Source organism: Heterodontus francisci, chromosome 20, assembly GCF_036365525.1.
Source record: "Heterodontus francisci isolate sHetFra1 chromosome 20, sHetFra1.hap1, whole genome shotgun sequence".
Classification (NCBI taxonomy): domain Eukaryota; kingdom Metazoa; phylum Chordata; class Chondrichthyes; order Heterodontiformes; family Heterodontidae; genus Heterodontus; species Heterodontus francisci.
The window spans coordinates 53910202-53934662 of record NC_090390.1 but is presented as its reverse complement, the minus strand read 5'-3'; the positions used below and the strand labels follow the sequence as shown (position 1 = coordinate 53934662).

The 24461-nt window shown below is 40.0% G+C and overlaps 1 protein-coding gene across 10 annotated transcripts in view; it reads right to left on the bottom strand.

Moving 5' to 3' along the window:
• fam53b (family with sequence similarity 53 member B) overlaps positions 1-24461 on the bottom strand; it is a 127536-nt gene that overhangs the window by 43962 nt on the left and 59113 nt on the right. For all 10 annotated transcript variants that reach the window (XM_068052789.1, XM_068052788.1, XM_068052794.1 and 7 more), the window contains one exon: positions 17407-18194. In XM_068052789.1, the coding sequence (XP_067908890.1) occupies positions 17407-18194 (788 nt within the window). The remainder of the gene's footprint in view (positions 1-17406; positions 18195-24461) is intronic.

The window sequence follows — 24461 nt, the reverse complement described above, 5'->3', positions numbered from 1 at the left end:
CCAGAAGTGCAGAAGGTGTTAGTTTTGACAGGCATCAAGATTGGCGCAGGCTTGGAGGGCCGAATGGCCTGTTCCTGTGCTGTACTGTTCTTTGTTCGTTGTATCACACTCACTGTTTTAATAACAGTGTATTAATTCTTTCTATTCTGTACTTCAGCACCAGTACACACAGTTTCTGTTCAGTGAACAGTCTGTTCACTACAACATTTTATTCACTTACAAAACAAATAAAGTTGTCCTGTTGTCCAATTTTACATTGTAATTGAAAGCCAAATGTAGTATAATCCATTTCTATAATTGTTGCCTTGTGGTAAATTGTAGAAATGCTACACCAGCTGATTCATACAGAAGGTAAATATAGCCTGTATATAATTTGACTGGGTCATATACAATCTGGGCAAAAGAAAAATTAGCCACATAATAGGAACAGCCAACTAGAAGTTTCATTCATCCCAGTAATGTAGATAGAAGCAGATGTGATTTTCAGTTTCTACATAATATAATTTTCAGGTGTTTATGTAAGTGCTACTTTGAATTAAAATTCATGACCAGAAGAGCTTACGGTATCCACAACACCAATGACAGTATCCAACGTCATAAATGACACTAAGTTCATCATAATCTCTGTAAAATACTTAATCAGTATAATCTTCAGATAAGTGTCCATTTAAAGTACTGCACCATTTAAAATAGCACTCAATTGAAGCAATCATGAACAATACAGTCAGCTCTCTCTCCACGTAGTACAACTGCTCTGAAGGGACAGTTCCCTTTCTGAAAGCACCATTATTGAAAGGTTCTTGGCAAACCTTTTGTTGTTGGGGAGGCAGAACAGGCTGCAGAGCCAAATATCAGGAGATGTCACATACAAGTGGTAGGATAAAGTGCTTCAATACTTTTTATACAGTTGCACAGAGTGCATGTGCTTACATACTGGAAGAGGTTTACCAATCACATGTTGCTAAACTGCTGCTGCTTTAAATTACATCAATTTGGGGAAGGAGTGCATTTGGAAAGGGAAAAACTATGAATACTTCCCACCACCTCCCATATAAATAAATAGGTGAACCACTGCCCCGCAGGAAAAAAATACAGTGAATTCATAAAATTAGAAACCAGTCCTAGCAACAATGAAATGGCTGGACCTGTAACTTTGCTGCATATAATGTTTGGGTTCAGGTAGTTACTTTTCATTTTATTGCAGTGCTCAGTTTCCTGGCAGTTCCTCCCTCAGGCCAGCACATATAACAAGAAGCTGCTGTTGAAATGGAATTCATGAAGCTGCCCAAAAACATCAGTAGAAGAGGCATACTGTATCAGTAAGAGGATTATCAAATTTTACAGACCGTACAGATGGACTCTGTGTATATTAGTTGATATTTTACAAATCCTTTCAATTTGCCTATTTTTCCCTACCACGAAGCTGAGTTTATTATAAGTCCCAAATTCCCAAATGCAAATATTGTATAAACCAGGCATTGTTTGTCTACCTGATAGCCCACAAAGTCCATGCTTCCAATGTACAGTGTATCACTACAGTTCCAATCTGGCATTCACCAGCTAGAAATTGCTATTCATACTGACCTTGAGGCAATTCTACATTACGACATATAAATAGCTTAAAATACTGTCTGCTGCCATATGAATGCCATTCAGTTTGCCCCAGGAATGCCAGAATAGTTTTGTTCGAGTGTCCCCAGCCAATATCATAACTCCATTATGAATCTTGGAACCTGGCCAGAGCAAGACCACTGATATCAGAATCGTACACACAACAAAATCTCAGCATTCACACAGATTATTGTTGAATTCTGCAGGATTATTTGGGGACCAGAATTGTAATTTTATAAAGTATGGTTCAGTTTGTCAGTAATGAATCTGACAAGTCTCTCAGAGATGTACATTTTCATTTGGTGCTATTAAAAAAACCCACAGGGATAATCTTCATAAGAACATAAGAAATAGGAGCAGGAGTAGGCCATTCGGCCCATCAAGCCTGCCCCCACTATTCAATAAGGGCATGGCTGATCTGCCCCAGACCTCAACTCCTCTTTCGTGCCAGCTCCTCATAGCCCTCAACTCCCCGATTTTTCAAAAATCTATCCACCGCCTCTTTAAATACTTTCAGTGATCTAGCCACCTCAACTATCTGCGGTAGAAAATTCCAGACATTCACTACCCTCAGAGAAGAAATTCCTTTGCATCTCAGTTTTAAATGAGTGTCCCCTTATTCTGTAACTATGTCCCCTAGTTCGAGAACCTCCCACTAGTGGAAACTACCCGGTCAAGCCCCCTCAGAATCTTGTACTTTTCAATAAGATCACCCCTCATTCTTCTAAACTCTAATATATAAAGGCCTAACCTGTTTAGTCGTTCTTGATAAGACAACCCCTTCATCCCAGAAATCAGCCTAGTGAATCTCTTTTGAACTGCCTCCAATGCCAGTATATCCTTTCTTAAATATAGAAACTAAAACTGTATACAGTACTCCAGGTGTGGCCTCACCAACACCCTGTACAGTTGCAACAGGACTTCCCTATTTTTAAACTCCAATCCCCTAGCAATAAAGGCCAAAATTCCATTTGCCTTCTTAATTACTTGCTGCACCTGCATGCGAACTTCTTGTGTTTCATGCACAAGAACACCCAGATCCCTCTCAGCTGCACTTTTTTTAAGAGTCTCTCTCCTTTTAAATAATAGTCTGCCTTTTGATTCTTCCGACCAAAGTGCATGACCTCACACTTTCCTACATTAAACTCCATCTGCCAAGTTTTTGCCCACTCACTCAACCTATCGATATCCCCTTGCAGACTCCTTATGTCCTCATCACAACATGCCCTCCCACCTATTTTTGTAGCGTCAGCAAATTTGGAAATATTACACTCTGCCCCCTCCTCCAAGTCATTAATATAGATAGTAAATAATTGAGGCCCTTGGACTGATGCTTGTAGCACTCCACTAGTTACGTCTTTCCAACCTGAAAAAGACCCATTAATCCCGACTCTGTCTTCTGTGTGTTAACCAATCCTCAATCCATGCTAATACATTCCCCCCAATACCATGAGCTCCTATCTTGTGCAATAATCTTTATGTGGCACCTTATCGAATGCCTTCTGGAAATCCAAATACTCTACATCTACTGGTTCCCCTTTATCAATTCTGCTTGTTATATCCTCAAAGAACTCTAGCAAATTTGTCAAACATGATGACAAATTCACAAAACCATGTTGACTGTTTGATTGCATTAAGCTTTTCTAAATGTCCTGCTATTTCTTCCTTAATAATGGACTCTAGCATTTTCCCAACAACTGATGTTAAGCTGACTGGCCTATTGTTTCCTGCTTTTTGCCACCCTCCCTTCTTGAACAGGGGCATCACATTAGTGGTTTTCCAATCGCTGGGACCCTCCCAGAACCAAGTGAGTTCTGGAATATTTCGACCAATGCCTTCACTATCTCTGCAGCCACTTCCTTTAAAACCCTTGGATGTAGGCCATCAGGTCCTGGCGACTTGTCTGCCTTGAGTCCCATTAGTTTTTCAAATCCTTTGTCCCTCGTGATAGAGACTGTTACAAGCTCTTTCCTCCCATTAGCTCATTGCTTATCTACCTCCTCCTTAAATACATTTGGTGACCTAGCCTCCACAACTCTGAGGTAGAGAATTCCAGAGATTCACCACTCAGAAGAAATTCCTTTGCATCTCAGTTTTAAATGTGTGCCCCCTTACTCTGTAACTATGTCCCCTAGTTCGAGATTCCCCCACTAGTGGAAACATATTCTCAACATCTACCCTGTCAAACCCCTTTAAAATCTTATATGTTTCAATAAGATCACCTCTCATTCTTCTAAACTCCAATGAATAAAGGCCTAACCTGTTTAGCCGTTCTTGATAAGACAACCCCCTCATCCCAAAAATCAGCCTAGTGAACCTTTTCTGAACTGCCTCCAATGCTAGGATATCCTTTCTTAAATACAGGGACCAAATCTGAACGCAGTACTCCAAGTGTGGCTTCACCAACACCCTATACAGCTGTAACAAGACTTCCCTATTTTTAAACTCTAACCCCCTTGCAATAAAGGCCAAAATTCCATTTGCCTTCCTAATTACTTGCTGCACCTGCATGCTAACTTTTTGTGTTTCATGTACAAGAACACCCAGATCCCTCTGTACATAGTCTTTCTCCATCTAAATAATAATTTGCCTTTTTATTCTTCCTACCAAAGTGGATTACCTCACACTTTCCCACATTGAACTCCATCTGCCATTTTGCCCACTCACTTAACCTATCTGTACCCCTTTACAGATTCTTTATGTTCTCATCACAACATGCCTTCCGCCTATTTTTGTATTGTCAGCAAATTTGGATACACTACACTCTGTCCCTTCCTCTAAGTCATTAATATAGATAGTAAATAGTTGAGGCCCTAGGACTGATCCTTGTAGCACCCCACTAGTTACGGCTTTCCAACCTGAAAAATACCCACTGATCCCGACTCTCTGCCTTCTGTGTGTTAGCCAATCCTCAATCCACGCCAACACATTACCCCCAATACCATGAGCTCCTATTTTGTGCAATAAGCTTTTATGTGGCACTTTATCAAACGCCTTCTGGAAATCCAAATACATTACATCTACCGGTTCCCCTTTATCCACTCTGCTTGTTATATCCTCAAAGAACTCTAGCAAATTTGTCAAACATGATTTCCCTTTCATAAAACCATGTTGACTCTGATTGCATTATGTTTTCCCCCGTTATCAATGCTCCAGTCGCATCCTCCAAGGATCCCATGCTCACTTTAGCTACTCTCTTTTTATATACCCGTAGAAGGTCTTGCTGTTTGTTTTTATATTTCTTGCCAATTTACTTTCATAATCAATTTTCTCCCTCTTTATTAGCTTTTTAGTCATCTGCTTCTGGTTCCTAAAAAATTCCCAATCCTCTGGCCTACCACTAGTTTTCGCCACTTTGTATGCCTTAGTTTTTGATTGGATTCTCTCCTTGACCGCCTTTGTTAATCACAGCTGGTTCATCCTTCTCATTGAGTCCTTCTTTTTGAATGGGATAAATTTTTGCTGAGCGTTATGAAATGTCTCCTTAAATGTCTGCCACTGCTCATCCACTGACCTTCTGCTTAGTCTATTTTCCCAGCCCGCTTTAGACAACTCTTTCTTCATACCTCTGTAATTGCCCTTGTTTAAGTTGAGGACACTGATTTGAGACCCGTGTTTTTCGCCCTCAAACTGAATTTGAAATTCCACCATGTTGTGATCGTTACCCCCTAGAGGATCCTTAACTACGATATCTCTTATTAATCCTACCTCATTACACATTACTATATCTAAAATAGCCTGTTCCTGGGTAGGTTCTGCAACGTATTGCTCCAAGTAACAATCCCTGATGCACTCTACAAATTCGTCTTCCATGTTACCTCTGCCAATCTGATTTGTCCAGTCAATATGCAGATTAAAATCACCTATGACAATTGTAGCGCCCTTCTTACCTGCTGCCATTATTTCCCGATTTATACTTTGTCCTACAGTGAGGCAACTTTTCAGGGGCCTATAGAGCACTCTCACCCATGACTTCTTCTTTTGCTATTCCTTATTTCCACCCTGATTGATACCACATCACGATCTATTGCACCTATATCACTACTCACCACACTGATACCTTCCTTTATTAACAAAGCTACCCCACCTCCTTTTACTTTTTGCCTATTTTTCCAGAACATCGAATACCCTTGAATATCGAGTTCCCAGTCTTGGTCACCCTGCAACTACATCTCTGTAATAGCTATCAAGTCATATTCACTTATTTCTATTTGTGTCGTCAACTCATCTATCATGTTACAAATGCTACGTGTATTCAGATAAAAAGCCTTAAGCTTTGACTTTTTACCATTATTATTCATTCTGGTTCTAATTTCTGCTGCATTCTTCTGCTTATATTTTCGCCCCTTCTGGTCACACTTTGATTACCGTTCGCCTCTTCACTACCCTGCACCTCTTTTTTGTTTTTTTGATTTTTTAAACTTCCCTTCACTTGAACCCTCCCCCCACTAATTAGTTTAAAGTCCTACCTATGACCCTCGTTATACAATTCACCAGGACACTGGTCCCAGCATGGTTCAAATGACGCCCGTCCCAACAGAACAGCTCTCTCCTTCCCCAGTACTTGTGCCAGTGCCCCATGAATCAGAACCCATTTCTCCCACACCAATCTTTGAGCCACGCATTCACCTATCTAATCTTACTGATCCTACGCCAATTTACACGTGGCTCAGGTAGTAATCCAGAGATTATTACCTTTGAGGTTCTGCTTTTTAATTTAGCCCCGAGCTGCTCATAATCTCTCAGCAGAACCTCTTTCCTAGTCCTACCTATGTCATTGGTACCTACGTGGACCACGACAACTGGATCCTTCCCCTCCCACTCCAAAGTCCTCTCCAGCCCAGAAGAGATGTCCTTAGCCTTGGCACCAGGTATGCAGTCTTCGGGACTCCATGTCTTTGCTGCAGAGAACAGTATCTATTCACCTAACTATGCCATCCCCTATTACTACTACATTTCTCTTTTCTCCCCCCACGTAGAATTGTCCAGGGCAATTAGTTTGGAATGCATCAAAGTAGACACTGCATGGGTGCACTTGGGCTTAATATTGATTTCAGGCATGCAGAGAGGAGACGGTCTGCCTACTTCCTGGACCTTAAAGGCACCAGCTCCTATAAAGAGGCAGGCACTTTTAAAGCATCTTGGCAGAGCAAGATGGATTGTAGTTTTTGCATGGTGCAATACTTTGCATTTATATAGCACCCAAACATCGGAAATGTACTCAGTTGCTTCACAGAGATGTAATCAGACAAGAATGGATGCCAATCTAAAGGAGGAAATATCAGGAGGGGAGACCAAAAGCTTAGTTAAACAGGTGGCTTTTAGAGAGGGTTTTAAAAGGAGAATCACAGAATTGTTACAATGCAGGAGGAGGCCATTCGGCCCATCGTGTCTGCATCGGCTTTCTGAAAGAGCAATTCACTCATTTCCATTCCCCGCCTTCTCCCTGTAACCCCGCACATTCTTCCTTTTCATATAACTGTCTAATTCCCTTTTGAATGCTTCAATTGATCCTGCCTCCACCACGTTCTCAGGCAGCACATTCCAGACCTTAACCACTCGCTGCGTGAAAAAATTTTTCCTCATGTCACTTTTGCCAAATACTTGAAATCTGTTCCATCTCGTTCTCGATCCTTTCATGAGTGGGAAACAGTTTCTCTCCATCTCCTCTGTCCAGACCCCTCATGATTTTGAATACCTCCATCAAATCACCTCTCAGCCTTCTCTTCTCCAAGGAAAATAGTCCGAACTTCTCCAATCTATCTACATAACTGAAATTCCTCATCCCTGGGAAAATTCTCGTGAATCTTTTCTGTACTCTGCAATGTCCTCACATCTTTCCTAAAGTGCGGCGCCCAGAACTGGACGCAATACTCCAGCTGAGGCTGAACTAGTGTCTTATACAAGTTCAACATAACTTCCTTGCTCTTGTACTCTATGCCCCTGTTAATAAAGCCCAGGATACTGTATGCTTTATTACCCGCTCTCTTCACCTGTCCTGCCACCTTCAATGACTTTTCCCCTATACATCTAGGTCCCTCTGCTCCTGCACCCCCTTTAGAATTGCACTATTTCTTTTATATTGTTTCTCCATGTTCTTCCTACCAAAATGAATCACTTCACATTTCTCTGCATTGAACTTAGTCTGCCACCTGTCTGCCCATTCCACCAACTCCCCAGAGGCAATGGGGTTTAGGAAGATAATTCCAGAGCATGGGGCCTAGGATCAGCTAACAAAAAGTGGAGCGAAGCGATGTGGTGATGCTCAAGATATGGAGGAAATGAGAATTCTGAGGGGCTTGTAGAACTAGAGGAGGTTACAGGAATAGGAAGGTAAGGGTAAAAAGAGATTTAAGTTTGAGGATGATCATTTTTGGCTGGGTCTGAGGGACCAATGTAGGTCAATATGGACAGGGTGATGGGTGAGTGGGATCTGGTGAAGGATATGATAAGGGCAACAGAGTTTTGGATCAGGCAAAGTTTATGGAGTGTGGCAGATGACAGACCATCAGGAGAATATTGTTATAGTTATACATCAAGTACAAAAGCATAGGTGAGGTTTTTAGCACCAGATGGGCTAAAGTAGGGATGCAGCATGATCTTAGAGGTGAACGTAGGTGGTTTTTGTGACAGATAAGATATGGGGGTCAGAAGCCTAAAAACATGATTGCACACAACGCAGGCCAGAAGCTGTACATTTCATGTCATCATGTTTATTTAAAAAGGAGTCATCCCTTGTGAATGAGTTTGTAATACTGCGCTGTGAATAGGCTGGCAGCAGCATCCCAAGCAGTAATCTGAGGAATCCTGCAGTCTATCTTAGAATGAGCTGGTAGGAGGGCAGCATTGTGATGCCAAGCAATAAGTTGAAGAACAGGGAAAATGAATGTGGGCATCAGGAATGATGGTGCAGGAATAGGAGCAGGGCGCTGGTTTGACTGAGACACTTTATTGTAGACGGCATGAGGCGCGTGTACAATCCAGGTGCATGGGATTCCTATTCTGCGGTGGCAAAACAATTGTTAGCAGCTTAGGAAGGCCCAGGCTAATGATTTCAGTGGCTCTCAAAGGGAGCATGTTGTTCTTTTCCCTCATCTGTCTCCAAGATATAACCAAAAAAAGGGGAGAGGAAGAGGGTTACGCAGTACTGAACACAGTTTCCAATGTAAAATACTAATGGCATTTTGCAACAGGTCCTGGAGCAGCAAACCAATTTTTATTTATTTTAACTTAAAAGTGTAAATAATTTAAATGTAGAACTCCTTTGGCAATGTCAAATCGATTCTTTATGTTTGGTAGTGCACATTCATGAGCTACTGCTCAGGAGCTGTCACATTTTTAGCAGAACACTTTCCCCAACATGTACCCAGTGTTACTACAGGGAATCTGAATGCAAAGTCCTCCGACACTCATTTGCATTTAAACTTGTATTGCTGCACAAGTCAGGCGCCAATAATACAAGCTGTAGTAGAGGTATGGGTGCAATCGTATTCAAGGCAAAATTGAAGCAAAGGATTAGCACCTATTTTCCCTCTATATTGCACCCAATTTTCAGCCACTATGAGAGCCTTAAAAAGGTACACGACATGTAAAGTGTTGTCATCATTAAATCTTTAGAATCCAAATATTGCACTCAAAATATCTCTTAATTGAAATGGCAGTGCCTTAAAATTCATTAACATAATGTGAATAGCAGGAAAAAAAACTACAAAGCTCTGACCCATTCTCAAACAACCATTTTGAATGTACATTTTCAGGTGAGACATACGCTCTGCAACAATACACCACACCTATTAAAAGGGCAATTTTTCTTTATCAAAGAGGAAACTGAATGCAGGCAGTCTTGTGAAAATTGTTTCCATTGTTAACAAGTTCTTTTCAGGTAAACTGTAGCCTTCAGTTTGGGGATGGGAGGCAGAGGTGCGTGTTCTTTTGAAGTGGAGTTGAAATCTAGTTGGTGAGTTTCTGCATTTGGCTCATAGCAACTTGAACTGACTCAAAAGGAAAAATTCCCAAGTTGGCAGACATTCAGTCTCCCACAGATCTAAATATTGCAAAGTGCCTTTTGCCGATTAGGATTCATTTTGAACAAGAATTCAGAGCATATATGCTTGGTGATCAAATGATATCAACATGTTCCATCTATTTACCAATGTAATAAAATGGCTTATGTAACAAATTAAACATGACAATGGCCCTTTAAACATGTGACCATCGTAGGAATAACAAAAATCTTAAGAAAAGTGCTATGATTAAACAGTCTGACTCATACAGATATAGAACATAGATCTGTCAGAATCCACTGGGGTGGTGCAAAATCAAACCATTATCCTGTTTATATTTTTCCCAAATCATATCTCCAGAATTTGCAAGGAAGAAAAGAAAAAAATCTATGTAAAATATAGTTCATTACACAACATATAACACAATAATTGTAAGAACCAGGAATTTATTCATGAAAATAAAGGCCTTGAGGGATTTTTTAAAATAAAAAATTATCAAAGTATATTCATTCACCCTATGCAAATCATGTCAAACTAGAAACGTCCATGTAAAACAATACATATTCAAAAGGGCTTGGCTGCTGATTGCATACCCACTTCATAGTCGTGCTGCTGTGAACTCTGCCAGTTGCTACAGGACAGTTTTCAGAGGTTGGTTGCAGTTTTTGAATCAAGGGAGTAAAAAAAAATGAGATTTAACAAAACCCCTCTACTAATTATCCTTGCATGTGATGGGAAGGGCCACTAATACAGGGTTAGTATCATTGTGAAATATTACTGTGGCTTTCTATATCCATACAGATATTGTGTGAAACTATGTGACAATAAAGAGCTCCGTACACAGACTCTGTGGACTCTGTTGAAAGGGATTGTGGAGAAAATTTGTGGTGTACAAATCATTGCTTTCGAATCCAAAACAACTGGTCTATACTAAACAAAGGAGAAATGAAGCTATGGTGGCTATATTCTAGGTAACCGATTCAAAGATCAAAAGTATTGCAAAAGCTGAAGGAGGAAACAGTGGTTAGTAGTAGACAATGATGGAGGCTGGAAATCACATTTCAGACAATCTTGGGAACTCAAAACAGCTCAACCCTTTTATTGAGATGACAGCTGTGTACGTATAGTTTTGAATAAAACCCTAAAACCCCTCAGACTTGCTCTAGATTTCAGCTTGTATCGATTCTTTTATTTTACCATCAGTCTAATCCATTATCTGTACAGCACTCAGCAAGTAATAAGGGCACATGACAGCAACACAGATACACATCACAGAATGGAACACAAAAATCATTTGAAGAAAACCCATTATACACCTAACAAAAGTGACCTTCAAATAGCACTTCACAGCAACCACAATGTGATGTGACACTAAGTGCTCTTTAGAAACACAATGGGCTGGGGAAGGGGTTAAGCGTTCATGAAATCCTATGCCGAAAGTGGTTTCAGTCGGGTACGTGGTTATGCATGCCAGAATTATCACTTGTGGACCAGAGCAAAGCAAAGGGAGTTCATTGGATTAACCAGAACTGATTAAAACAGGAACCCTGTTAATACCCCCAGGGTTGGTCAGTTCCATGTTCATTGTAATGACGTCTGTGACTAATGACATTTTGCTGCAATTACCTATTTGTAGTTACAAATTCCAGTGACTCTCAGGAAGCCAGAAACTTTTAAAATTACATTTTTTACAGCTACAAGCAGATGTCCATCTGGCAACCAGAACCCCTGAAAGAATCTGGATTAGAGATGTTCCACACAGAAAAACTTGGCAAAAATCAGAACTTTGCATTTAACTCCTGTTAACTTCAACCATGGGTTCAGTCATAAAATAACAAAAACCTTTGCACTCAGTGTTCTGTAGGGTTGGAAATCAGAACTTCCAGTGCCTTAATCATTGCAACTTTTCTCATCCTGACCCTAAGAGCACTTAAAGCTTCTCAAATGTGTATGGCTAAAATATCAAACAATTTTTATTTCCTAAAAAATCTTGGAATTTATCATGGAATGGAGAAATTTAACATTTAACAAATAAATTTATATTTAACAAATATAAAATTAGCCAGAGAGGTTGTTCAGGTGTAAATATGACCTGGTACGCTGCTAAAAATCCAGTTACACCTCATTCAACAAGGCATAACTTTTTCATGGGTTTTTCAGGCGGAAAAAGTGAAATTCACATCAATTCAGTGATTTCCAATTGATTTCCATCTGCAAGGACTTCAACAGAGCACCCTGTGGAGGAATGGGAAAATCAGTGATAGCAACCTCTGATTTTCTGCATTTAATTGCGCATATGCGAATGCCAGCAGTTGCTGTCACTTCCACAGAGTAATGACAGCAAATGCTGACAATTTCAGCATCATTCCAACTGCAAAATCCAGGCCATTGGATTCATATTCTTCACAGCCAGCCAGTTCTAGACCAAATAGATTTTTCTCTTTGAGTCATGGCCAGTGCTCCACAAATGCTTTATGGCTGACTACAGCAATGGAAGAATTTTAGTAAAATACAAGGCAAGCCAAAAGCCAGCATCTTTAGTAAGACTGGGAGAAATTGAAGAAACTTACATTGGCTTAAGAGACAGTTCAAGGCTCATACAACGACACCTCTGATGCCGGAAATCTTATTCTAGTTTCACTTGAAAGGTTTTAAGATGTCACTGCATTGATACTATTCCTATACAATACAATCAGCAAAGCATGTTGGTTCTCTACTTTAATATGATACACAAACTTAACCCTATCCCTTATGCTGTGTGCTTGCTAAAGGTGGTATAGCATATTGGCTTTCCAAAGTAGTACGACAGGGCAGGGCTGCTGTGTTTCCCATTCTGAAAGTTCCTGATCATATTTGGGCTATTGTCAGTGATAATGATCAAAAGCAAGGTAGTTCTGCACATGGAGAATAAAAAGCAGCTCAGTCAGCTTAAGCTACTCTCATGCATCTCCTTGCTGTTAATTGCACAGCGGCATTAGCAGAGACTAATAGCAGGCTGTCTGCCCACAAATGAACAGTGAATGATGTGCGACAGGAGAGGGGGAGGGAAAGAAAATGAAGATGTTCAGATTGAGAGGGATTGGAATATAATGTGAAAATATTTACAAACCCCTAGCAGCATCAATTTAGAGACACCACGAGTTAACCTGCACATGTGTCATCTGAATGAACTCACCAACTATAGGACTAAAGAACAAAGATACTCTCTTCACATCCTTGGTTGCAGCCCAATCATCCGTATACTGAGTCATTTCAGGTCTCAGTCAAGTATCTATGTTGAGATGCCTTATGAATGCAAAGAATTCCATGTCAGAGAGAAAAAAAAGCACGTAAACCTCAGCAAGTGCACTTTATACTAGAAGAACACAGAGGAACACATGTTTCACCACTGGAAAAGCTTCCTGGAGACACATTAGCATGAAAATGTTGCCAAAAAAATGAGGACTGTGAGGTCTCAACAGCTCATTTTCTACCGTAATGCCTCTCTCCCCTCCCCCGTGCTGATTCCAATCCAAATAAGTAAAAAGGGATTATAACAAGGGATTCAAACTGATTGTTGTTGTTCTAGCTGAGTCCCAAAGGACCAGAGGCATCTCCCTCCATTAGAGAGAGACATTGGTAATGTAAAGCTCGAGGGGCACCACTCCTCAAGCATGGGACAAGGTGAGGAGGCAGGACTCAATGAACTATCACAGCCAGCACGGGGATTGTGGCCCACGCTGTTGAAATCTTTCTGCATCACACTCTAGCTGTCCAGCCAACTGAGCTAACCGACCCTCGCCTATTCAAACTGATTAGTTCCTATAAAGCACTCAAAGTAACTAGCACTGCACAGGAAGGTTGCAATGAGAAACAATCGAACTGTAAATAATTTAGTAGATTAGTAGCTCTCACTCTTATGGCCATAGGTCAGAATCATTACACAGCAATAAATCGACCAACAACCCCAGCCCAGCTTGTGGAGTTTATGGAACTGCTGCTTTGCAAAATAAAACACCACAAGTGGAGGGAGAGATGAGGATAGATGATGCCTGCAGCAAGGTCTTAAACCTAGCTTTACTAGCAATCACGCTGGTGATCTATATTATTGTATGAGATGTTTGCAGAATGAGATCTTTATTCCACTCCTATCTGCAGCGATGTTTAATGTCAGTCACTGAAGCTTTTAAAAGTTTGTTGCTTCAAATATCTGTCACAAGTACTGAATTTTATAAAATTCTATTGTGCAATCCACTTTGTCATTAAGAATGGTAGTACAATATTATAATACAGTGTGAGGCATGAAACAGTAATGTTTTTAGTTATGCTAAAATTCCCAGATGGGTTCCAGTTTGCATTAGATTACAGTATTGAATAATTGCATGTTAGCCATATACACAACATTTAGTGTGTTGTCATTGTGCTTCTGCTGCCCTCTGCAAATAGCATTGTCACCCATATTAATCGTTTTATCTAAGCACTGGAGTTAAAGAGACACATACATATTGCTCAGCCAACCCCTTTCAATATGTATTTCTAAGTTTCTATGATCATCATAACAAGCTGACAAGTATTCAGAAATTGCAGAAAGGTCAGCAGACAATTGATTACACGACAATGCTGCCTATTTCTGTTTTCTGTGATAAGATAGCAATATGTTTCCTAAGGGGTTCCACAGGAATCTCCAAGTGCCTTACACCAAAGATATTGATTAAAAGCTGTATTTAGTGTGTGCCTGCAAATCCATTGTGTAACTAACCTTGACTCAATAAAACACATCTGTTGTGAACAAGTCACACACAAAGAGCGAGCTAATTGACTGGTAAGATCTGCACGTAACCATTATGTTTGCTCTATATACAGATAAGGGAACAGCACAAGTATATTTTACTGTAAAACACACCACGATTGCAGAACAATTTTACTCATTTAATTCCACCTTTATTAAATTAATTTAAGAAATATTTCTGTCCAGTGAGAGTTTAGACATCATAAAACCTCTTTGCTATTTCCAAGTGTACTTTGTAATTGTGAAGCATTTGTGATTGTAGTGATCACATTTAAGCTGCAGTGAACGTATACTGGATAGCTTCTCCAGTGGCATAATAAGGAAAGGCACCACTTGGCATAGAACTGAACCATACAAACCCAGAGGGCATGGAGTTTGATCCTTTGCCAAGTGTGGCAGTTGGAGCCCTACAAGCAGCCTTAGTGACCCTGAGCTAGGGGGAAAAACAAACCTGTGTAAAATACCCTCCGACCCCTACACCTTCCCCACTAGCCCCCAACAAACCAGTAGTCAAGTAACCTCCTCACTGGCTATGCCAACAATAAAGAAAGGGTGAGGCACTGATGGTTGGCCAGCAGCTACTGGACCATATTCTAGCAGTATTCAACAAGGAAAGGGGAAAATTGGAGAATGCAAAGTGTGCTAGAAAGCAAAGAGGTCAATATTAAAATCATTTCATGAGTAACAAATAATAACATTTTCTAAACAGCCCTTAATAGTCTAACAATTTAGCAACCCATTCTCCTACCTGACAAAACCCTTCCAACTGCAGCAGTAGCAAATAGGCAGTAAATACCACCAAGTACAGTGAAGGTGTCTTGGATATTAAAAGGACTTTTCAATTCACTTTGCTGTTGCAGACTTTCCAATTTCAAGAATGTTTTATGAAGTTGAAGATTAAAGTCAAGCCCTAAAGACATAAGATGCAATCAAACTGGCTGCAGCTCAGGGGCAGTTCTAGTTCCCCTGAAGCTTCATTTACTCAGTCTGGTGTAAAATATACCAGATGGTAAGTAATAGATGTTCAGACATATTAAAAATGCAAACGATTATTCAGAAATGACAGAGAATTGGAAGGTCTGCTATTACAATAGAGCAAATCTAATTTACAAAATGCTGCTTAGAAACAAAATATGTGGGCAGCAGTCAAAGATGCAAATGTCGCTCCAAGGAGAAACTGCAAATGGAAAAAGCAACTGGAAATATGTAGAATCCCTTCCCCATCACTTTGCAGAACTTTCTACATTACTGACCACCTTTCTTTAGTGACATTTCAACAAAATACACTAAAATAAGACTGACTTTTTTTTTTAAAAAGTGTAATTGGTTTTGACAAGCACTGCTTGCTGTATCTGAGATCAGTTATGGACTTACTGAGCAAATTGATCACTGGCTCAATCCCTCCACTTCCTGCTTAAATCATTACCAGAGCAAAAAGGGTGTTGAGATCTTTGACTTTGGATGATTGGTTGTGTTTTTGTCACCAGACTTTTTGACGGTTTCAAGTTGATGTCAGAAACTCAAGCTAATCCAGAAACTCAAAAGTTCAGCTTCCAGCCAGCTGTATTTCACTGAAGTGACAAAGCGGAGTCAAAGATTTAGGATATTGTAAAAAGAAAGGAGTAAGATTGATACTGAAGAAAGGTAAACAATTCTAATTCTGGGTGAACACAAGGCAGAGAACATAATTTAGAATGCACAGGAAATGGGTTCAGCTATTTGTACAGTGTTTGAGGTAAAAATGAAATTTTTACTGAAGACATTATACAGTTTCTAGACAGCATGGAACGTCAGCTCAAAAATGAAGCAAGGGAATTTTGGCAGCTTATTTAACATTGTTAGATCAGTCTTTTTTTTTAAAATCAGGTCTATTCCTGCCCTACTCAAGGGCTTGAACAAAAATGCTGATCCCCACATGTTGTTCTTTCTGCAATCAGCTTTTTATTTTCCTGTTAAAATGTAATTGCGCACAAGAGTGAATAATATTTCCTTGGAAACGCAATGTAATCTTGTGAAAGTGTCAAGTAATTTCCCACCACAGTGAAAGTGTGCCTCTGTTTTGCAGACTGTAAAATTTGACGAATAAATCACACCCAATGCTCCGGATTTCACAGTCAGCAGCAAAGCAATGGCACCTGCCACTGACTTTGAAGAAAGCTTCGCACAAACATCCAGCAATATTTGTGGCGTGGATTTCCCCTATCCCAATGATAGTTTGAATCAGTTTCCAAGTTAAAGGAATCACCAAGCGTCCAGCAACAGTGATGTCGCCGAGCAAGATAAGTAACAAATCACACTGAAGTATTCTCATGGACAGCAAACCAGGAAGTAAAAATCAATGAAGTCCTTCACTTTTAATTTAAATTTTACAGATAGTAAAATAAATGATTGAGACATGCTGGTGAGATTAAGGCAGAAGTTATATCATAAACAAACTCTATATAAAAATTTAAATATGTAGATTTTGTTTTAATCAATAATGGAGAAACTGGTCATTCCACAAATAAAAATTAATCATTCGGGGCCAGTAATATTGTTGCACAATAATCATGAACTTAGTAGACCATTAAAAACCCAGTTACATCTCATTTAACAAAGCGTAACTTTTTCAAGGGTTTTTATAGCAAAACTAAATGCATAAAAGTGGAACTTCTCATCAGTTCAATCATTTCTACTTGATTGCAGTCTGGGGGAGCCTTCTACAGTGCACCAGATGGAGAAGCATAGAATCACTGACAGCAACTTCTGGATTTCCGAGTTTACTTGCCCATGTGCGGGCGCAGAAATTGCTGTCCGTTTCAGAGGAGTAATGATGGTGGATGTTGACAGTTTTGCTGTCATTATTCATGCAAACTCTAGGCCAATGAGTTTAAACTTGTGTAAACATAGGGCAGTGGAATACACATCAATGTAATTTCTAATCTATTATTACTCCAGTTCATTTTATGTGCATTTAGAGGGAAGGGGAGTTGAAAATGAATGTCAGCCTAAGCCTACAGTCTGCCACACAGTGACACCTCATACCTGAGTCATCTTGGCAAGGTCAAGCGATGGCCTTTGATCTTCTTCCGGTCTGCGACGTTTCATCCCAACCTTCTGATCATTGTGGACACACGGCTGTGATCTGCATCGGAGTAGCTGGCTGGTCTGCCGCACAGACTCTGGGGTTGCAGCAGACGCACCCATTGTGGACGGCGTGCTGAGCTCCAGCACTGATATCTGCTCATGAGATACAGAAAGGGGTCGTAGCAAATCGACCACGGACGCAACTCCTGAGTTGGAATCAGGACGCAGATCATCTTTGAACCTTCCAAAAGAGGGCGAGGTCCAAAAGCCCTTCCCCTGGGAGCACACAGGCCTGTTGCTGGTAGCCAAGGGTTCAAACGAGAAAGAAAAAACATTGGATCTTGAAGGCAGACTAAAACTTGAACTCCTCTGCATTGTTGACACCCCATTTGAACAATGTTGCACACTGCTCCCACTGTGACAGCGTCTTTTATCTACTGGAGTCCACACCTTTGAACCACTAGGTTTCCACGGCGACCGACAGCTTGATAGTTCATCTGAAAAAGACAACGACCTACACTGACGCTTGCTGGGAGGTGCTGAAGGAAAGCCATTTCGATCACTGAGGCTGAGATCTTTGATTAAACTGGTCACAGCAGATGCTGGATTTGAATCACTTGGCCAGGCTGTATTCTCTTGACACCCATCTGAACCGGCCAAACAAGTCCAAGGTGGATCCAGATTATTGGTGTTTTGCTCAAGGTCAATTTGACACTTCCTGCTGATGTCTCTCCACCGATCCCCCTCTTTTTATTTCAAACAAACAAACAAAAAGGTTGTTTTATTAGTCTGTACCCTGATGCCAAAGCATGGATTAGTTCTTAAGGAAAGAAACATTTTAAAATAAATGAAATATCTTAATTTAAATCTATCTTTTAAGCATAATTATTGACTTCAGTCCTTCAAAAAAAACTTTTTTTTAATTAAATAGGAACAGCAGCAGGCCATTTAGCCCCTCCAGCCTGTTCCTCCATTCAGTGAGATCATGGCTGATCTGCCACCTAACCCCATTTACCAGCCTTTTCCCCATATCATTCTCAGTTTTAAATTTAACAATTGATCTCAAATAAATAGCTATTTCTGGAAGAGCGTTTCAATCTTCTACCACCCTGTGTCTGTAGAAGCATTTCTTAATTTCACTCCTGGAAGTCTAACTATTAGACTATGCCCTCTAGTATTAGACTCCCCAACTAGCCGAAATAGGGTAAATAGTGAGTAACTATCTGTTCCCCATAATATCATGAACACGTCGACCAAATCACGCCTTAACCTTCTAAATTTCAGGGAATACAACCCTAGTTTATGTAATGTCTCCTCGTAATTTAACCCTTAGAGTCCAAGTATCGCCCTTCAAGGGCGATATATCCATCCTAAGGTGTGGTGACCAGAGCTGCTCACAACACTCCAGTTGTGGTCTAATCAGAGCTTTGGAGAGCTGAAGCATGACTTTTACCCCCTTCTATTCTAGTCCTCTAGATATAAAGGCCAACATTCCATTAGCCTTTTTGATTATTTTCTGTACCTGTTCATGACATTTTAATTATCTACGTACCTGGACCCTCAAGTCTCTTTGGACCTCCACGGTTTCTAACTTTTCACCATTTAGAAAGTACCCTGTTCTATCCTTTTAAGGTCCATAGTGGATGATCTCACATTTATGTACGTTGAAATCCATTTGCCACAGTTTTAGCCCATTCACTTAATCTATCAATAACTTTTTATAATGTTACAATGTTACACTTATATGTACACTGCTTACAATGAAGCCCATATAAATAAGATCCATACACATTCCCCTGTCCACTACTTTAGTCACCTTTTCAAAAAATTCAATCAATCAGATTCGTCAGGCATGACCGACCCTTTACAAATCCATTTAAATGATTTGGAAATGGGTTAAGATAGCACTCTGCATATTACGTTCCTCCATCAAATTGTGGGTCAAGTATGGGACACATACAATATTAGTTCACTATTCTGACCATCAGCAACATGGTGATAAATGAGGCCAGTTGGGTTGAGGTAAAGCTACCCCAAGCTTTTCCAATCACTTCATCAAAAAATAAATAACCTCAGCCTGCCCATGCTGAAATTGAGTACCAGGACTATTCCTTGATTGAAAACAATTGCTAAGTACGTAATTTTCCTCCTCTAGAAACAGAATCTCAGTGTTAGCAGTTCCCCTACCAATAACACTGCATCAACAAGCATATTGTTCTTAGAAGTATGAGGTTATGTCAATGATTTGGGACAGCATGTCTACAAAGATGTATTTATTCAAAGGGAAAGTACATTCTACAGACATGCCCCACAATCCTAACCCTGATAAAAAGCCAGCTATATACTTATCAACATCTCTCAGTAACCACTTATTGGTCTATTGTAATTTTTAAGCTATGGTTAAACAGGGTCTAAACGTGTGGTGAATTTCTCCTGCCATGAAAGTGCTGGATGTCTAGATGTTCACATTCACATTGCCTTGATTCTAACCAGTTGCTTTAAAGCAGAGGAAAAAGAAGCAACTGAGAGATGCTGTTAACTCTACATGTGTCTCTTTATTGATTTTATGATTATAGGTTAATTCAGTAAAACGCAGCTTTTTTTGGCACTAGGTGATAAACTGAATTTACCACAAATTTAAACAGCCCTGTCCTGCCAAAATGGTTGCTTACCAACTTTTATGACAAGTAATTCTGTGAAGTAAAACATTCCATGCCAAACCCTGCAAATCTCTACACATACTGCATATATCAAACTTTACGATTCAACTCTCGGAAATTTACTTTAAAAGTACCAAAGTATTCTGAACAATACGGTCAGTTTGGATTAGTGGTAGGACTCTCAGTTCCAAGTGGCTTCAAACTGCACCGTAGATTTGAGCATATAATTTAGACTAACATGTCAGTGAAGTACAGCTGGCGTCCTGCATTGTTGAAGGTGCCATCTTTCAGAAGGGATATTAAACCAATGCCTCATTTGTTTGTTCAGTTGGACATAAATGATCCTATGGCTGTCGTCAAAGAAGGGCAGGCCATTCTAATGGAGTCCTCAAGCAAAATCACTAAAAAGTATTAACCTTGCTGTGGGCATTTGCCTACATTACAACAGTGACCACATTTCCATAGGCTGTGGAGCACTTTAGGCTATCCGGAGGATGTGAAAGATGCAACATAAATGTGTCATTTTTCTCCTTTATTTCTTTCAATAATAAAACACAAGGAATGAAGATTGTACCCAGATGATCACTAGTGGTAGTGGTCTGTATTATGAAGAAAGAATGGAGAAATGTGGGCTTTTCAACCTTGAAAGGAGGCATTGGTGAGGTGATCTTACAGGTATACAAGTTAGTAAACAGCATGGAAAAAGCAAGTGCAGAACTTTATTTATTGTATCATATATCATTCATGATATTGTGCCAAAAAATTAATTCCTATTCAAATGAATGAGAAGCAGAGTCTTGTAGGCAATTCTGTTATCCACACGTGACCTGCTATATTACTGTGGTAACAAAAGCCGTGACAGTTGTTCATGAAATCATAAGATAACCACTGATGAGGAAGACCATTGAGCCCATCTTTGTTTATTCCTGCAAATTCATCCCAGCTAACATGAAAGGGAATCCAAAAGTCTTCTATAGGCATATAAATAGTAAAAGGGTAGTAAGAGGAGGGGTGGGGCTGATTAGGATCCATAAAGGAGACTTACGTATAGAGGCAGAGGGCATGACGAAGTACTAATTGAGTACTCTGCATCTGTCCTAATCAAGGAAGATGCTGTCAAAATCATAGTGATCGAGGAGGCAGTTGAGATGCTGGATGACCTAAAAATTTATAAAGAGGAGGTACGATAAAGGCTGGCTGTACTTAAAGTCGATAAGTCACCGTCTGGATGGGATGCATCCAAAAATGCTGAGGGAAAGGTAGAAATTGTGGAGATACTGGCCATAATCATCCACTCCTCCTTAGATACAGGGATAGTGCCAGAGGACTGGAGAATTGCCAATGTTATACCCTTGTCCAAAAAAGAATAAGGATAAACCTAGCAACTGCAGTCAGTTTAACCTCAGTAGTGGAAAAGCTTTAGAACCAATAATCCAGGACAAAATTAACACACAGTCACTAGGGCAAGGGTGGATTAATTAAAGGAAAGCCAGCATGGATTTGTTAAAGGCAAATCATGTTTAAATAACTTTTGATGAGGTAACAGAGAGAGTTGATGAGAGTAATGCAGTTGATATGGTGTACATGGACTTCCAAAAGGCGTTTGATAAAGTGCCATATAATAGGTTTGCCAGCAAAGTTAAAGCCCATGGAATAAAAGGGACAGGGAAGATGGTGAAATTTGAATTCAATTAAGAAATCTGGAATTAAAAAGCTAGTCTAATGGTGACCATGAAACCATTGTCGATTGTTGTAAAAACCCATCTGGTTCACTAATGTCCTTTAGGGAAGGAAATCTGGTCTGGTCTACATGTGACTCCAAACCCACAGCAATGTGGTTGACTCTTAAAATGCATTCTGAAATAGCCAAGCAAGCCACTCAATTCAAGGGCAATTAAGGATTGGCAATAAATGCTGGCCTAGCCAGCGACGCCCACATCCCATAAACAAATTTTAAAAATGGATACAAAAGGTGGCTGAGTGACCGGAAACAGAGAGAAGTGTTGAACGGTTGTTTTTCCGACTGGAGGAAGGTATTCCAGGGTTCCCTAGGGGTTGATACTAGGACCACTGCTTTTCATGATATATATTTATGACTTAGACTTGGGTGTACAGACACAATTTCAAAATTTGCAGATGACACAAAACTTAGAAGTATTGTGAACTGTGAGAGGAAGGGATAGACTTCAAAAGGACGTAGACAGGCTGGTGGAATGGGTGGACGTATAGTAGATGAAATTTAACACAGAAAAGCGTGAAGTGACACATTTTAGTAGAAAGAATGAGGAGAGACAATATAAAATAAAGGATACAATTCTAAAGGGGGCGCAGGAACAGAGACCTGGGGCCATATGTGCACAAATCATTGAAGGTGGCAGGGCAGGTTGAGAAAGTGGTTACAAAGGCATACCGGATCCTGGGCTTTATAAATAGAGGCATAGAGTACTAAAGCAAGGAAGTTATGACGAACATTTACAACACACTGGTTTGGCTTCAAGTGGAGCATTGTGTCCAATTCTGGGCACCGCACTTTAGGAAGAATGTGAAGGCTTTAGAGAGGGTGCAGAAAAGATTTACAAGAATTGTTCCAGGGATGAGGGACTTCAGTTACGTGGATTGATTGGAGAAGCTTCTTAGAGAAGAGAAGCTTGAGAGGAGATTTGACAGAGGTGTTCAAAATTATGAGTGGTCTGGACAGAGTAGATAGAGGGAACTGTTCCAGTTGGTGGAAAGATAAAGAACCAGATCAAGAGGACACAGATTTAAAATGATTAGCAAAAGAATCATGAGGAAAAACCTTTTTATACAGCAAGTGGTTAGGATCTGGAATGCACTGCTTGAAAGGGTGGTGGAGGCAGGTTCAATTGTGGCTTTCAAAAGGGAATTGGACAAGCACCTGAAGGGAAAACATTTGCAGGGTTACGGGGAAAGGGCTGGGAAGTGGGACAACATGATTTGCTTTTGCAGAGAGCTGGCACAGGCTCAACAGGCTGAATGACCTCCTTCTGTGCGGTAACTATGATTCTATCCACCAAGATTCTGGAATCGGTCAATAACAGCTTCCAACCGATTTTTAACTGACTCCAGGGTTTTAATTTGAGAGTAGGATGGGGGAACAACAATGACAATAACAACAACTTGCTTTTATATTGCCATGAGTTCAAATTAATAAAAAGGTAAGGTTAGAGAAGATAGCAGGAAGTTCTTCTTCATGCATAAGCTCTTATTTTTAAGATAACCCATCCAGCAAGAATGGAGTTGGTTCAGATCTGACACCCAATTTACACCCTACCCAATTTTATGCTCCACTGAAATCAGACAAGGTGAAAATTAGGCGTCAACCTGAACACACCCTATTCTTGCCAGGCAGGTTAGGTTAAAATCTGGGCTATAGAGGGATCCATACATGGGATGAATTCCCCGATAAAATACTGGGGACAAGAACCTCAGAATCATCAAAGATTTAGTTGGTTGCTGAAATTGACAGATTTCACAATCTGTTTGGATGGAAGAACTAAGATGGGCTAAATGGTCTTCCTCATCTGTAATTATCTTACGATTTCATGAACAACTCTCACTGTTCTTGTTACCATGGTAAATGTAGCAAGTTAGCCAGTGTCAACAACACTACTATCATTGACAAGGCTCTGCTTCTTGTTATTTGAATAGGAATTAAATTGTAAAACACAGTACGGTGAATGATTGATATATGACACAAAAATTATTGCTTTCAGTGGGTAGGCAGTTCATCACAAGCTATTGTAAGCCAAAGGCAAATTACCAGTTCACAAGTGAGTATATTGATTCATTATTTTGTTAACACTCTAGCTTTATGGATTTAAAACATTAGTACTAATAAATGTTTAATTTAAATATGAATCGTTATGAAGCTCCAAGGGGCTTTTTATCTGCCCTTCATCAGGTACTAATTCAAAAATCTTCCAAATAGTGATTAAATATCCAGCTCAGAAAGCTCTCTCTCCGTCCCTAATGCAATTCAATTTAGCAGCCAAGCACAAAGCTTTTTTGAATTTTCAGCATATCTACATAATTCAAATCAGTAAATGGCTTGAAACAAGTAGATTCTTCCTAAAATTGTACACAATGTATAAAAAATATGAATCAAAAAGTGCAATGTTAAGAAGGAAGGAGCCAAGGATACTGCAAAACAGCATTTGCCATTTGATCCAGAACAGTATTAAAAGGGTGATTAATATGTCAACACAGTCCATTCATGCCATAACATGTCCAAGCCTGTAACTCCATCATCATGTGGCAAACTGACAGTTCTAGTTAAGTCACAGGAGAGGGTACTAAGTAAAAGCCAAGAGAAATTCTTCTGAGAAAATTCAG